General features: G+C 48.9%; 1 protein-coding gene and 1 long non-coding RNA gene across 7 annotated transcripts in view; one reads left to right on the top strand and one right to left on the bottom strand.

Moving 5' to 3' along the window:
* The first annotated feature begins 209 nt into the window (after positions 1 to 209).
* LOC135460055 (uncharacterized) lies at positions 210 to 1,781 on the top strand. The gene is made up of 3 exons (XR_010443150.1): positions 210 to 439; positions 1,481 to 1,563; positions 1,645 to 1,781. It is a non-coding gene; the product is annotated as an uncharacterized LOC135460055 (long non-coding RNA).
* The window catches only part of LOC135460052 (E3 ubiquitin-protein ligase NEDD4-like), a 62,710-nt gene continuing 50,862 nt past the window's right edge, over positions 1,576 to 13,423 (bottom strand). For all 6 annotated transcript variants that reach the window (XM_064736674.1, XM_064736673.1, XM_064736676.1 and 3 more), the window contains 13 exons: positions 11,232 to 11,290; positions 10,303 to 10,368; positions 9,607 to 9,836; positions 8,901 to 9,022; positions 8,155 to 8,225; positions 7,957 to 8,052; positions 6,850 to 6,923; positions 5,848 to 5,908; positions 5,490 to 5,549; positions 4,951 to 5,058; positions 4,539 to 4,635; positions 4,204 to 4,276; positions 1,576 to 3,248 (listed from right to left, as the gene is read on the bottom strand). In XM_064736674.1, the coding sequence (XP_064592744.1) occupies positions 3,146 to 3,248; positions 4,204 to 4,276; positions 4,539 to 4,635; positions 4,951 to 5,058; positions 5,490 to 5,549; positions 5,848 to 5,908; positions 6,850 to 6,923; positions 7,957 to 8,052; positions 8,155 to 8,225; positions 8,901 to 9,022; positions 9,607 to 9,836; positions 10,303 to 10,368; positions 11,232 to 11,290 (1,220 nt within the window). In that variant the 3' untranslated portion in view covers positions 1,576 to 3,145. The remainder of the gene's footprint in view (positions 3,249 to 4,203; positions 4,277 to 4,538; positions 4,636 to 4,950; positions 5,059 to 5,489; positions 5,550 to 5,847; positions 5,909 to 6,849; positions 6,924 to 7,956; positions 8,053 to 8,154; positions 8,226 to 8,900; positions 9,023 to 9,606; positions 9,837 to 10,302; positions 10,369 to 11,231; positions 11,291 to 13,423) is intronic.

Genomic DNA, 13,423 nt, shown 5'->3' with positions numbered 1-13,423 from the left:
CGGTTTAAATCCTCTAAGCCCCGCCCCTCGCAACCGCTCTGAGCCGCCGCTCACCTGTGCACGTCTAACTCGCCACACCTGTGCTGGCCCCGCCCCTCGGGGCCCCGCCCCCCGCACCTGTGCTGGCCCCGCCCCTCAGGGCCCCGCCCCCCGCACCTGTGCCGGCCCCGCCCCCCGGGGCCCCGCCCCGCCCGCGCCCCTAAATCCCGGCGGATCCGCGCCCGGCCCGCTTTCTACGGTGGATGCTCATCTCGGCGTGTGGCGGGACCGTCGCTCGGCGCTGTACGGAAACTCGGAGCAGGGGCTGCTTCCAGCGCTGCGCGGAGCCCGAGGCGCTCTGGCGGGGCCAGGACCGGGATCTGGGCCCGGGGATTCGGGTCCTGGTCCCGCCGGTGCCTACTGCGGAAGCTGGGCAGAGCCGCTTCTTGCTCGGCGGGCGGTGAGTCCCGGGGCCGGACGATCGAGGCGGGATTGGGGCTGGGATCGGGACCGGCATCGCCGCGGGCGGGACGGGCGCTGGGACTGAGCCCGGCGCTGCCGCACCCGCTCCGGCCGGCGCGGGGCTGGGGTCCCGCCCGGGCTGTGCCGCTGCCGGGCCCGCCAGGAGGACGGCGCTTTTCCCTGGAGCAGCCGCCGGATCGCGGCCGGCAGCGGGCTGCACACGGAGACTGCCCCTGCCGGCCCCGGGACCCCACGGGCCCCGCCGCTCCCTCTGCGGCGACAGCGAGCCCGCCACGGGCCCCCGAGGCAGCGCACCCCGCGGGACGCCCCGGAACGAGCGGGGCTGGAGCGCCGCGGGCAGAAGGAGCCGGTCCCCCTCTGTCGCTCTCGACCGCGCCCGGGGTGAGAGCGGGGCCCCGCTCGGGCCGCTCATCCGACACCTGCCGGGTGAGACCTGATGCTCTCCTTCCTCTCCCCCGCTTTCTCTGTGGCTCGCTCTACCCAAGTTTGGAGGGAGAGGGACGTGGGAGGAAGGGGCAGAAGAAAAGGAATACAGGGAGAAGGAAGGAGGGCTGGGGGGGCAGAGGGACGGGGGAGAAGAAAGGGGAATACGAGGAAAGGAGTTGTAGAGGGGAGAGAGGAGCAGTGGTTTTTGGGGGGCCGAGGAAAGGGAAAAATGGGGAGGAAAAAGGGGAATACGGGGAGAAGGAAGGAGGACTAGGTGGGGGGGAAGGCGCGGAGGTTTTGGAGGCAGAGGGAAGGGGGAGAAAGAAGAGGAATACGGGAAGGAGGGGGAGAGGTGGGGAAGCCGAAGCCCCCACGACTCACCTGGGAAGCCGGGACAAGGAGCTCCTACCCTCACGCGCTCATAGTGAGTAAATGGCCGCCCGGCGATTTCCGGGGCTTAAATCACCTCGGCCCCACCCCGCGCACCTGTGTCAGGCCCTGCCTCCCGGGACTCTCCGGGGTTCCGCGTAAGTCAGCTGTGCTTAATGTGCAGGTCAGTGGCAATACCTGGATTTATCTCTTCTATCCCCAGAGCCAAGCAGTCAGTCCGGCATTCCTGCCTACTCTGATGCCAGCCACTGTCTTGTGTTCCAACTCACTCCTCAGATGGAAAAGGTCAGGCAGGAATGTCAGGAAGCATATTTAATAGAGAAGGAATCTTGAACTGCATTCAAGTATTGCCCTAATCTTCCTCAGGACTGGGACCATAACTGCTGAATGCTACTGGCAGTGAGGCTTCTTTCCAGCTGGGTGATGCCGTATCCCAGGCTCCGCGGCGTGGCTGGATGCAGGCTGGACACGCAGGTAAGGCTAGGGCTCAAAAACTGTGGGCGGTGAGGTGAAAGTTTGTTTTGGCAAGTGGTGTCATCTTGCTTGGATGCTGGGGAGCAGGCTGGGGCAGAGCTGCAGGTCAGTGGAACCAGCCCTGCTCCAGCAGTGCTGTCACCATGTCACTGCACTGGGGCAAGCACAAATCTGTCACCTTTAATCTGCCAGAAAACAGATGCAACTCAGACATTATAGATTAGGCATGCAACATGTCATTGGTAACAAAATGAATTAGATAGCAGTGTATATTAAATAAGTTTTTGTAAGTAAAAAAGAAATCACAGAAACAATTACTGAGGAACACATCTGCAGGCTCCGGTCTAGAGGTGGTGGGGTTTTCTCTTACACAGCAGCAGCCAAATTCACCATGTGCAGTGGGAAGGAGTAAATCCCATTAACTTTATGCTCAAACCAGGTCTGCCTTCCTGGTGGTACAGAAAGTGCCTTCAGAGTCAGTGCTGTTAGAAATGAACAACCCCCGTGTTAATTAGGTTCATTAGCAAGTGCACACAAACAGGAGCCAGAACAGAGCTGTGTTCCAGAGTGCCAGATTTCATTTGGAATGCCTCCATTGCAAACAGGAATGCAGAAAGGATGAAAAACGGATCACTGTACAGAGAGAATGACAGGGTTCAGCATGTTCTCCTAAAAGGCTAAATGCCAGCCCCAGCCCAGATGCTTTGTAGCACATGTACAGCTCGGCAGTTTCAGTAGAACGGAGATCTGGACATGCTGTGTCAGGGCTCTGCTGTGCCTTGACACTCTTCTAGTACTTATACAAAAATGCAACATCCAGCCCATACTTCTGGATACAGAACAACAGTGATGTGCTTAATGAAGAGAGTTGCTTTTGAGAGACAGCCTGTGGAGGTAAAGCTTCCAACAGAGCTTTCTCCTACTGTCCTGGTTTAGGAACACAAGGCTCAACGTGCTTTGAAAAAAAGTCTGGTATGAAATTAAGAAAAATGCTCATTTTTCCAAGTATATGATATTTAATTGTAATGAAATAAAATCTGAAAATGCTTAAATCAATTAAGAAGTAAACATGAGTTGTAATACTATACCTGTAAAATGATTAATCCCGTTCATTGCCATTAGAAATTGTGTAAAATATTTATTAAGGGCTTTGCCTACAGAGGCACAACATAAATAGAGTAAGTCCTGCTGAGGTGTGATCAGTTCACAACTGGTGCGGGAACATCAGCAAGGCCACCCCAGGTGCCAGCCCCAGCCTCGGGCTCGGCCCCGCGCTGCCGGGCTCTGCTCCAGAGCCAGCGCCGGGCAACTGCTGTGCCACAAGCCCTCGAGTCCCTCGGGCAGGTGCCCAAGCCAGCAGAACGTGCTTGGAGAGGGAATGGCAGCTGCCAAGTTAATCCACCCCTTCAAACCCTTGGGCATTCTCCACGGCCATGAGGAGCTTCTCCCGCAGGTCCTCGAAAGATTCATACAGAGGTAAGTCTAGGCGGTTAAAGCTGGAAGGGACAAGCAAAGGGTCACTCAAATAATCTATGGGAAAACAGAGTTTTAAAGAACTAGAAAAGATTAAATAATTAGGAGTCTTGGTTAGGAATACAGCTTGTGGTCCACAGTGTTCCCTGCACGCTTCACACCTGCCCAGGGTGAGCTCTCCAGTAACTGTGTGCTGCCTTCCTTTGGAAAGCTGGAAGCAGGAATTTGGTAAGAATCATTTCAGACAGGAAAAAAGCCAACAGAAAGCCCTTCACTGTATTTAGATGATGGAAAACAATCTTTGTCAAAGGACTGATTTCTTGAAGCTCAGCAAAGATATTCTGGATTTAGTGCACAGATCCTTTGGTCTCTGGAGGGGAAAAAGATTAAACATCCAAGAGTAAATCTTCTAAAGGTAAAAAGCTAGCAGACAACTGGAACCCAAAGAGGATGGGTTGATTTTGGAATGTGTTTGGGGTAGTATTGTTGTTTGTGTTTGGTAGGTTTTGTGCTTTTGTTTTCAGGGTTGGTTTTTTTGTAATTTAAGCTCATTATTCTATAGAATTATTAGTTTCACAGAAAGATCCCCTAGTCTGTACTGACAGTCTATTCAGCACCATTTTTCTTTAAAAAGCCACATTTCTGAAATGTAACAGAGCAAGACAAATTTGTACTGGATGCTTTCAATGTTTGCAAAATCTATAAACCAGGGTTAAATTATTTTATAATCTTACATTTGTTTTCAATTCTCCAATGATTTATGGGCTTTTTATGGCTGTTTGGTGATGTCTGACTCGCTGTAGTTCATTACATCCACTTACTAGGATGTGGGAAATAAAATAATATCCTTCAGTTTCTCAGTTTGTGAAGGCACTGGGGACCCACAGAATTAAATGCTGTTTGATGCAGAGCTGAGAATGGTCAGCAGCATGGCCCTTTGGCAGGAGCAGCTCTGGAATTCATGCTTTGGTGACTTACCAGGTGTGAGCCCGGGGCAGCTTATCAGGACTTCCCCACTGCTCTATTGTAAACAGCTGAGGACCATTTGAACCTGGGTGAAAATGAAAACCATATGAAACAGAAACTGCTGGACACTACAGACATTGCCTCAATATTGTTTTTAACGTGAAATGCTGGCATCAATTGTGGGCTGGATTCTTCACCTGTAACAGGTACATTAAAGCAACATGAATGTGGTTCTCTCTTTCCAAGCCCAGTGAGCTGTTTTCAGAGCTTGCATAATGCCAAGGAGCTCAGCTCAGAGATGAGCATTTGTGCATCAGAGGCTGGCTGGATTGCCACGAGCAGCTCACCGTAAAGTTCAGCAAATCCGTTCATAGGCACGCGTGACGTCCCAGTCACAAACTGCAGGAGCCGGATCCGTTTCTCAGCATCCATCAGCAGAACAGCCTGTTGGCAAATGGACACCGTCAGCCTCGGCCTCCTGCCCTGGCCTGGATGGGCCCTAAGAGCAGCCCAAAGCCAGCAGCAATCCCCTTTTGTATGAGCCACCTCTCTGGACACAGTGGATGGTCTCTGCTCCAGGTGCCATCTGGGAGCTGCTCTAGCAAGAGCTACACCTGCCCTCACCTGAGTGAGAGGGGAGCAGGTCCTGCCCCCAGCACAACACTCCCCATTCTTAGCAGTTTGCATGAAGAAAAATGACTGCAAAAAAGGGCAGTAACTTTCGCTTACAGGACCAGTCAGAGGTGGTGCCAGTCTTACCTTCCAGAACCACTGGATAACAGGATGATTTGGGCAGTAACCGTTTTTGTAGATGGTGTGTTGTCTCCAGTCATTGACATCCACATCGCCAAGGCCACACATCAGTAACTGCAGGGAAACACCAGGGTGGGGTGTGAAGGAGCGCGTGCTTCCCTGCACTCCCTCAGGACTCTGACCTCCAGTCATTTGTGCACACACAGGGGACAGACAGAGCTTCTTCAGAGCACTCCAGTCACTGCACAAGGGCTGCACGCTGCCACAATGGGACAGCAACTCAAATGTGACTGGCTGAGGCACATGGCACTTACCCACTAAGCTACTTGCAGGCTTGCAGAGGCACACCCTCACCCACCTCCCTAGTGCAGTTCTTTGCATGCCATGAGTACATTTATTAATTAGGAAGAAACATCTAATTTCCAACTCTGAGCAAGAGAGCTGTGTCTGCACATTCCCGTAGGGAGAGGGATGGATGACTGAAGAGCCCAGAACATGGTGCATCTGTCACAGAACTGTCAGCTTGGGGCACCAAATTGACTCACCTCCAGTTCATTTTCATCGAAAATTTTAATCAGATCAATAGGAAGCAGCTCTGTGAATCCCTAAAAAGAAAAAGAGCAAAGTTAAAACTCTCATCCCACATAAATCCTAATTAAAAACATCAATGACCAAATTACTTCAAGCTCAAATAATTAAACTTGAAAGAGAATGACCTTATTCTCATAAGGGAAAGATGATATATTCTCACACAAGATAAAACTGAAAAATCATAAACGTAAGTATTCTATTTGCATTCCCTGCAAGCTCCCTGCTCCCTTTTCACAGACACCAGTGGGTAAGAAATCAGTGTTAGAAGAAAAATCCCTACTTTGGTGAAAGAAAGGAGCTAAAGAGCCTCACCTCCAGAAAGGCATTCATTTGTTTCTGCACTCTGTTGACAAACCGCCACTGGATGACCAGGCTGCAGAAAGAAACAAAACCCCATCAGGAAAACAAACTCGTTAGCAGGTCTCAGCCAAGGTTCAGCTAACTAAGCAGCTTTCACCAATAAGCTGTTCCAATACAATGGCTGGTGGCTGATGGAATTTTGAAGAAACAAACAAAAACCCCAGTGACTATGACCAAATCCCAGTGGGAATATTTTCGCTCCTGTAGGTACCTAAGTGAGCAGACATTTTATTCTTCCAGAGCACTGAGTGATTAAAAATTCCCAGCAAAGTCTGCAAGCTCTGAGGAGAGCTGTCAGGACAGCATCTCACCTATGAATAAAGAAATAAACTGCAGCCTCAAAGGGACACCTTGCTTTCATTACCAGTCACCCACAGCACAAACACCTCACAGGTGCAGGCACAAAAAATCAGTTCCAGGCATGGAACTGGTCCAGATCCAGGCACTGGAAATGAATTCCCAATTTGCATGAATGTATCAATTTTAATGTCTTTCACCTTGGAAAAGGCCCTGATTTAAGGCCAGCAGGTATAAGTGAATTTAGCATTTTACATCCTGGTAAAGCTGAACTGGGAAAGCTGAAAATAAACCTAGTTTCAGATTTGGCCAATGTTTGCTAGGAATGCTGGCACTGGAATCCTGGCTCTGGTCTGTGACTGGCAGAGGAGGACAGTGGGATGAAGGTCAGGCTGGAGAGCACCTTCTGGCACATGTGAACTCAAGCCAGACGTTGGAGATGCACGTTTCCATGGGGGGAATTCCAGGAGAACAAAGCATGGAATTTCATTTACCCTTTGTTCTTACTGGATATAACCAACGATTAACAGTAAGTTGTTTTTTTTCCAGCAATATCGGATGCTCTTGTGCAGCACAAAGGACAGGAATTGCAGCAGGGTCAATTGTAAGTACAACTGCTCTTTCTCCCCCCCAGGCATGCTCCATAACCATACTTACTCAATGTATTCCCTCTTGTTTTCATTTGTTACCATGATTTCGGACCCATTGGGCTTCAGGTCCACTTGATATGTCTGCATTTCACAAGACCAAAACACCTCCTGTTATTTGAGGACATTTGGGACTTTCTCCCAGAACCCACTCTCCCCGAGCAGCATTCTACAAGCAGTATCAGGAAATCATTAGTAAATTGATTTACACTTTTGAACAATCTTGCACAACAGAACAGAAAACTGGCAGAGAAAGGCTGGCCATTTAGTAATAATATTATTTATAATAACAAAATGATATGTTTATATAACCACTAAGTACGTACTTTACATGTACAAAATTGTAATAGTTTTTATAATAAAAGAGGCTAAATCACATATTGAAACTGCCAAAGCCAACCAGTGTATTACAAAACCTCTCTATCCTGTGGCTTCAATACTCTCCCTAGTTCTCCATGTACTCCATAACCTTATGTTGCTTCAGGAGAAAGGCAGTACACACTGAAAAGTGGATCAGAATGTGTTTGACAGGACACTGAGTGCATAGTTTGAATTGCTGAAGTAAGTTTTTATAAAAAGCCCTATAGTCCCCAGGTCCAGTCGTAGGACCAAGGTCTCAGAAGTAAACAAAGTGCAGACACTAAAAAAGGTCATAAAAGTCTCTAAGCAAATTAATTTAATGTCTACAACATTTTCATTTGTAATGGCAAAAGTCACCCATTGACTGTGACCCTTTTAAAGCTGGCAGCTTCCCCCTGTCATACCAGCTGCCCCTGTGACAGGCAGGACAGAGAGGCCCTCCCTGGCATCATTGTGCCCCTCTCCTCTGAGAACACCCTTGACCTCAGAAGCCAAGCAGTCCCTGGGCTTGCACCGTGTCCCAGCTGGACTGTGGGACAGCTTTATTCCTCCTCATTGCAAGTGTTTAACTCAGCTGCATTTCCAGCTTGTCCCAGCGATGGCACAGCTCCCTGGTGGGAATGTGGCACCCCCAGTCCCAGCTGGGAACACAGCCAGGTGAAGGCTGAGCAGTGCATTCACCACCACGAGACTCTGCTCAGTACTCAGGTACTTGTTGGCAAGAACCAGTTCTAAGATGTAAATAACCTTTACATACCTGTCCAAAGTTTTCCTCGTCTATGCAGAACATGAGATCCAGCTCTGTAGGGTCATTTTCCAGGATCCACTTCAGAGAGTTGTAGTATTCACTATCCTAGGGCAGATCACAATCAGGCAGTTTGAAAATGGGCAATTAGTGCAGAGTTGTAGAAACCCATGGCCTGTGAGACCTGGCAAGGGTTAAATGGGGTCTTACCACTGATTCCATGTCCTTCAGCGTTATGGGCTTGCCCAGCATCATCTTATAGAAAGGTCTGATGAAGAAGCCTGTGAGAGAGAGGAGAGCGTTACCTGCCCTGCCCTGCACCTGCACATTCCATAGAGGTACCACTGCTTGAGGGCACCACCCCTGGCACTTCAGTTTCTACAATTATCCACTAACTACCACACTCCAGTGACCACCCTAACATTAATGGCAGAGAGAGCTGGGAACTGAGCTCAGGGCACACTATCCCATTTAAAATCACTGCTCCTCTCCCCAAGGAGCTGCCTGAAAACCAGGCTGCTGAGCTTCCTCTGCTCAGGATTCCTCCGTTTCCTCTTCTGCACCAGGGCTCAGGAAAATCTGATCAGTAATGTCTGCCTGGTGTGAGACTTCAAAATGCAGCAGAAATTGTAATTAAATCATTCAGCAGTAATTTTACATATCAAAATATGCTGCATTTGACCCCCCTGGTTTGGCTGCAGGTTTTCATGGAAATGACTGATACAAATTCCATGCTTTTCCTTGAGGGACAGTGCTCATGCTGGTTCTGGAGTTTTAACTCGAGTGGAGAATGGAGCAAAACTTTGTACGAAACCCACTTGTTGAGTAAGGCACTGTAATTTTGTGAATCACCATTTAAGTCTCAACAGTGCCAGTCCCAGGCTGTCCCCAGGGCTCCCAAGCAGGTGCATTTCCTTCCCCAAAGCCCAGTGCAGCAGCAGCAGAGCAGGACTCACCGTCCAGCAGCTTCCCGTGGTACACGGCCAGGCCGGCCACCCGGCCAATGAACGTGAAGTACGACAGATGGTCTTCGTTACAGAGACCTGAATTAGGATTAATCTGAAGTGTATAGTTGTCCCTTTTTTGGGGAAAGAAAAAAAATAGCTAAAGAACCAAGTCTTTAAATAAGCACATACTCAGCTATGTTAATAAATGACTTGTGCTTGGTGGCATGTCCCTTCCACAGCGCCATGGGGCTGTGTCCGAGTCCTTTCCAGTCCGTCCCCTCACGGAGCCACTGAGGGCTGAAGGGCTGCCCCAGCAGCCACCCAAACCCACTGGGAGCAAGAGATGCCCTCTCCCCCTGCACTAACGCATTGCTCCAAGATTTTACACTTTACACTGCTGGGAGGCTGCTGCTGTGCCAACGAGCAGCTGCACTCTGAGCTTGCTCTACAGCAGTGCTGGAGCTCTGGGCTCTTCTCTGACATTGGTCCCTGCACCATTACTGGCCTCAAAAACTGCACTTTTGCTGCTCTGGATATTGTCTGAGCAATGGAAATATTTTCTGGGTTCTCAAGGAGAGCTCCAGAGGCTCTCTGAAGGGCAGCAGGAACAGGGCACCCCGGGAAGGAGGAGCTACTTCTGCCCACAGCAACTTTGCCTCTTATGCAAAATGTAAAGTGTATCCCTTGAAAGTACAAATATTTAACGGACACTTACGTTGCTGAGTATTCAAAGAGACCATAGTAAGGGTTAAACATCTCCTTGGACAAGAGAAAAAACCATTCTCTGGCCACACCTCCATAGTCAAGTCCTTTTTCTGACTCAAATTCAATCCAGAGCCTGGCTTTTAGTACATCAGGTCTCTTCACAGACATGATTCTTCTGTAGGACTCCTCAAAAATGTTATTTCTGTGTAATTTCATCTCAAATCTGTTGGGTATGTCAGCCTGTTGAAAGAAGATTAGATTACCCTTGTTAGTCTCAAGAAATAAGTCTTTGGGCAAATTTCTGGTTGACAACAGCCCAGTGCCAGCTCAGAAACCTGGTGCTCCAGTACCCCATGGTTTTATTTCCCAGTGCTCTCCCAGTCCACAGGCTGAGAGCATGGGGGAAACTGGGCCAGTTCCAGAACAGTGCTGCAGATTTCTATGGTACATATTTGATGAAAATGACAAGAAAACTATCAAACAAACAAAACAAAAAAGAAGAAACATTGACTGTGCTCTATTTTAAGGGCATTTGCATTTATCTAGAAAAATGTGAGTCTTAAAGACTTAGAAAAGCTTTTTGTTGAGAAACCCATCAAATTCAAACTTTGCTTCATGTTTTTGGCTCCTGCTTGAGCCCCTGATGAGCAGCACAATGGAGTAAGCTGGCAGGTGTGTCCTGCAGCCCCGAGCTGGTTCTACTCACAGGTTTCTTTAGCTTCTTGCGGAAATAGTCGTATTTCTGCTTGAACTCCCTGGAGTACGGCACCGCCTGTTGGGAGCAGTGGGAGGACGTGTCATTCCTGCTGCTCAGCACTCTGATACCCCGCAGCACTCAAAAGGGATGAACAGCCCACACACTGTGCTATGGGCTCCCCTGAACCCACCCATGAGGCACAGCAGCCAGGAGAGATTTAAAAATCCCACAAAATGACATCATTTTACTCTGATCATTTTACTGATGTTAATATGACTTTACTACAGCCATTTAACAATATTCCTACGTGTTTCCTTTATTTAAACACTATGTGAAATGCAATTTAAGTAATTCTGTTCGTCATGGCACCAGAAATATATTGAAAGCATTCAGATGAATCCTTAGTGCCTCTGTGAAACTGATTAGCTCCTGCTTTCTCTTAAAACCAACAAACAAACCACTGTCAGTTGCTCAAGGGGACCATGATAATTTCATTTCCTTCAAACAAACTTTCTCAAATAGTCTCTCTCATTTATGCTCAGCATTTCTGGGGAGAGGCCTGTCAGCAACTTGCACAGTGCTGTGTGTGAGGATCTCCAGTTTTAAATGCCTGATAAATGAGTAAATCCCTCCAAAAGCAACTATGGTCAAAAAGTGACTATTATTGATATTATTACTAAGCAATTGGAATTTAACCCTGCGGCAGGCTCATCTGCTGTGTCCTGAAACTCTTAAAAGTCCCAAGGACTTGTGCAGAATGAGCATGACCATCCCCAAACCCTGGACAATCTGGGGGACTGCCCAGAGCTTGGTGTGCCATTCCCAGCTTTTTCCAACCTCGGATGTGGACTGTCAGAGCTGCTGATCTGGGGAGCAGGCAGGGCCTGCTGCTGTTGCAGCTGTACCCAGTCAGGATATTTCATGGAAGCAGTACTTACTGGGCCTGTGATGGCTGGGTTCTGCAGTCTGGGGTCTTCCCACTGGGTAATTTTATTATCTGCAAATAACAAAAGAAATGATCCCATGGCTTCTCTGGTACCACACTGTGAATTTCTGTTGGTTTTCTCCTCCCTAGCACTGCTCAGGTCTGTCAGGGTTAGCAAAGGCTTGTGTCTCCCCACCCTCCCCAGCTCCAACACACTGTTTAGTTGAAAACATTCACTCAAAAACACAGAACTACCCCAAAACCCAGGGAACCTGCACTGCTTTGATGGCAACATCTGCAGGAGTGAGTGAACATGTTCATTTGAACATGGGCTAGGATTGGAGATGCACAGCCCAACAGGTAAAGGAACCCACAACTTCTGGCAATGACACCCTAGGTTACTTGGGAAATTTTGCATAGACAGCTGAAGTATCATACTTGTAGATTTGGAGGGAATAACATTTTTCCTAGGCTCTGATTTAATGAGAGGGTAAAGGGAGGCAGAACTGTCTGGTTTGGTGCAAGAAAATCACCCAGTTATGACCAATGGAGATGCTGGCAGGGGCACAACACAGCCCAGTTCTTTCCATCTACAGCTTTGAAGAGCACCAGGAGGGTGACAGGAAAGGTTCTACAGGACCACGGTGGGACTCCCCTTCCCTGCCTCCAGACAGCTGCTCCTCCCAAGATTCTGAACACGACAGAATCACAACAAAACAATGGTGTTGCAACAATAAGACAATGCTCCAAACCCATCCCAGGTGCCACCTGCAAGGGCGAGGTGTTGGCCACCTTGGCCTGCCATCCTTCTGTTTGTTACAGACACTGCTCTGGGCTAGGAACTGGGTATGAGGAATCAAGATTGCATTTTCCACGTCTCTGGAACTGGAAAAGCCCTGTAAGTTTGCATCCCAAGTTGGTTTAAGAGGGACTGGGATCTGAAAGGTGTCATTCAGCAAATGTTAACTGGAGAAAATTCTACATGATTGCAAGCACATTTCAAGGCATTTGATCTATTAGTTAATTTAATAGTAAAATACTATTTCATTTCCCTTCACACACTGAAGCTATTTCTCACTTATGGGAATGCTGCAGGGCTGCCAGCCTGAGCTCCAGAAACCCCAGAGATGCATGGAGCAGAGCTGCTGCCAAGCTGGACACCCAGCCCCACCCTTTCTCTTTTCAACCCCTACACTGGAATTCCCTTCTACAAAGTCCTCTGGTCACCTTCTTGACACCAGCAGCCAGCAGCCACAGTGCCAGTTTTCTGTGGAATCAGAGGTAACTCAAGTGGAAATGACTGACAGTGTGTCAGCTCTTTGCTCTCTGCACTTCAGGGTGTGCGCTGACACCAACGAATCTCAGTCTAACCTTCTCTTCAGTCTTACAGGGACTCCATACTAAAAATGGTTTTCCAGGGCTACAAGGGTCTGGCATGAACCACTTCACCTGGAACTGTAGCTCAGGATTCTCTGTCCTGTCCCAAGTGGACATGAATAACAAACTCATTCTTTTTGAAGAACATTTTCAAAAATTTCACAAATTTGAGTCTTCCCACCAATACAATTCTCTGTCATAAAACAGACTCTCAGGCCTTCGAGAACTCCCACAGCCAGACATTCCCAGCACTGATGGCATCAGAAGGGTTACTCCAGGTTGGATTTAGGCACTCCTGTCAATACATCACAGGGTGAGATAGCTCATGACCAGGTGATGGTATTTTTCATGCCCTTTTCAACCCGAATTCTGCCAATTACTCCCATTCTGAGTAACCCTTTGCAATTCTCCTTCCACAGCCTCTTCCTGCACACTGCAGTGGCCATTTGCAGACTCACCCTGACTCCCCATCCCATTCCAGTGAGCCCCTCTCCCCTCTCCTGCCCTGCTGCTTCCTGCTGAACTAAGGAGCACTCCCTCCTAATTCCTTGTGTAAATCACTGATGCATATTGTGAATATCACCATGTGCAGGTGGATGTGGACAGACTCTGAGGGGAGCCCACTCTGTATCCATCCTCCCTGCCCACGAACCACGGGTTCAGAAAATGGTTGTTTTCCCTTGTGATCCCTTCCAACAGGCAGACAGCACATTCCTGGGAGGCTGCCAGGAATGGCAGCAATGTGCAGGGAACAGGGAACACCAGTGTGTCCGAGGGAGGCCACCAGAGAGCCAGGGAGAGGCGTTCACTGTCACACCCAGCCCGGGG

This window comes from Zonotrichia leucophrys, chromosome Z (genome assembly GCF_028769735.1).
Source record: "Zonotrichia leucophrys gambelii isolate GWCS_2022_RI chromosome Z, RI_Zleu_2.0, whole genome shotgun sequence".
Classification (NCBI taxonomy): domain Eukaryota; kingdom Metazoa; phylum Chordata; class Aves; order Passeriformes; family Passerellidae; genus Zonotrichia; species Zonotrichia leucophrys.
The sequence above is the reverse complement of the archived record's forward strand: the minus strand, read 5'-3'. Positions and strand labels throughout refer to the sequence as shown.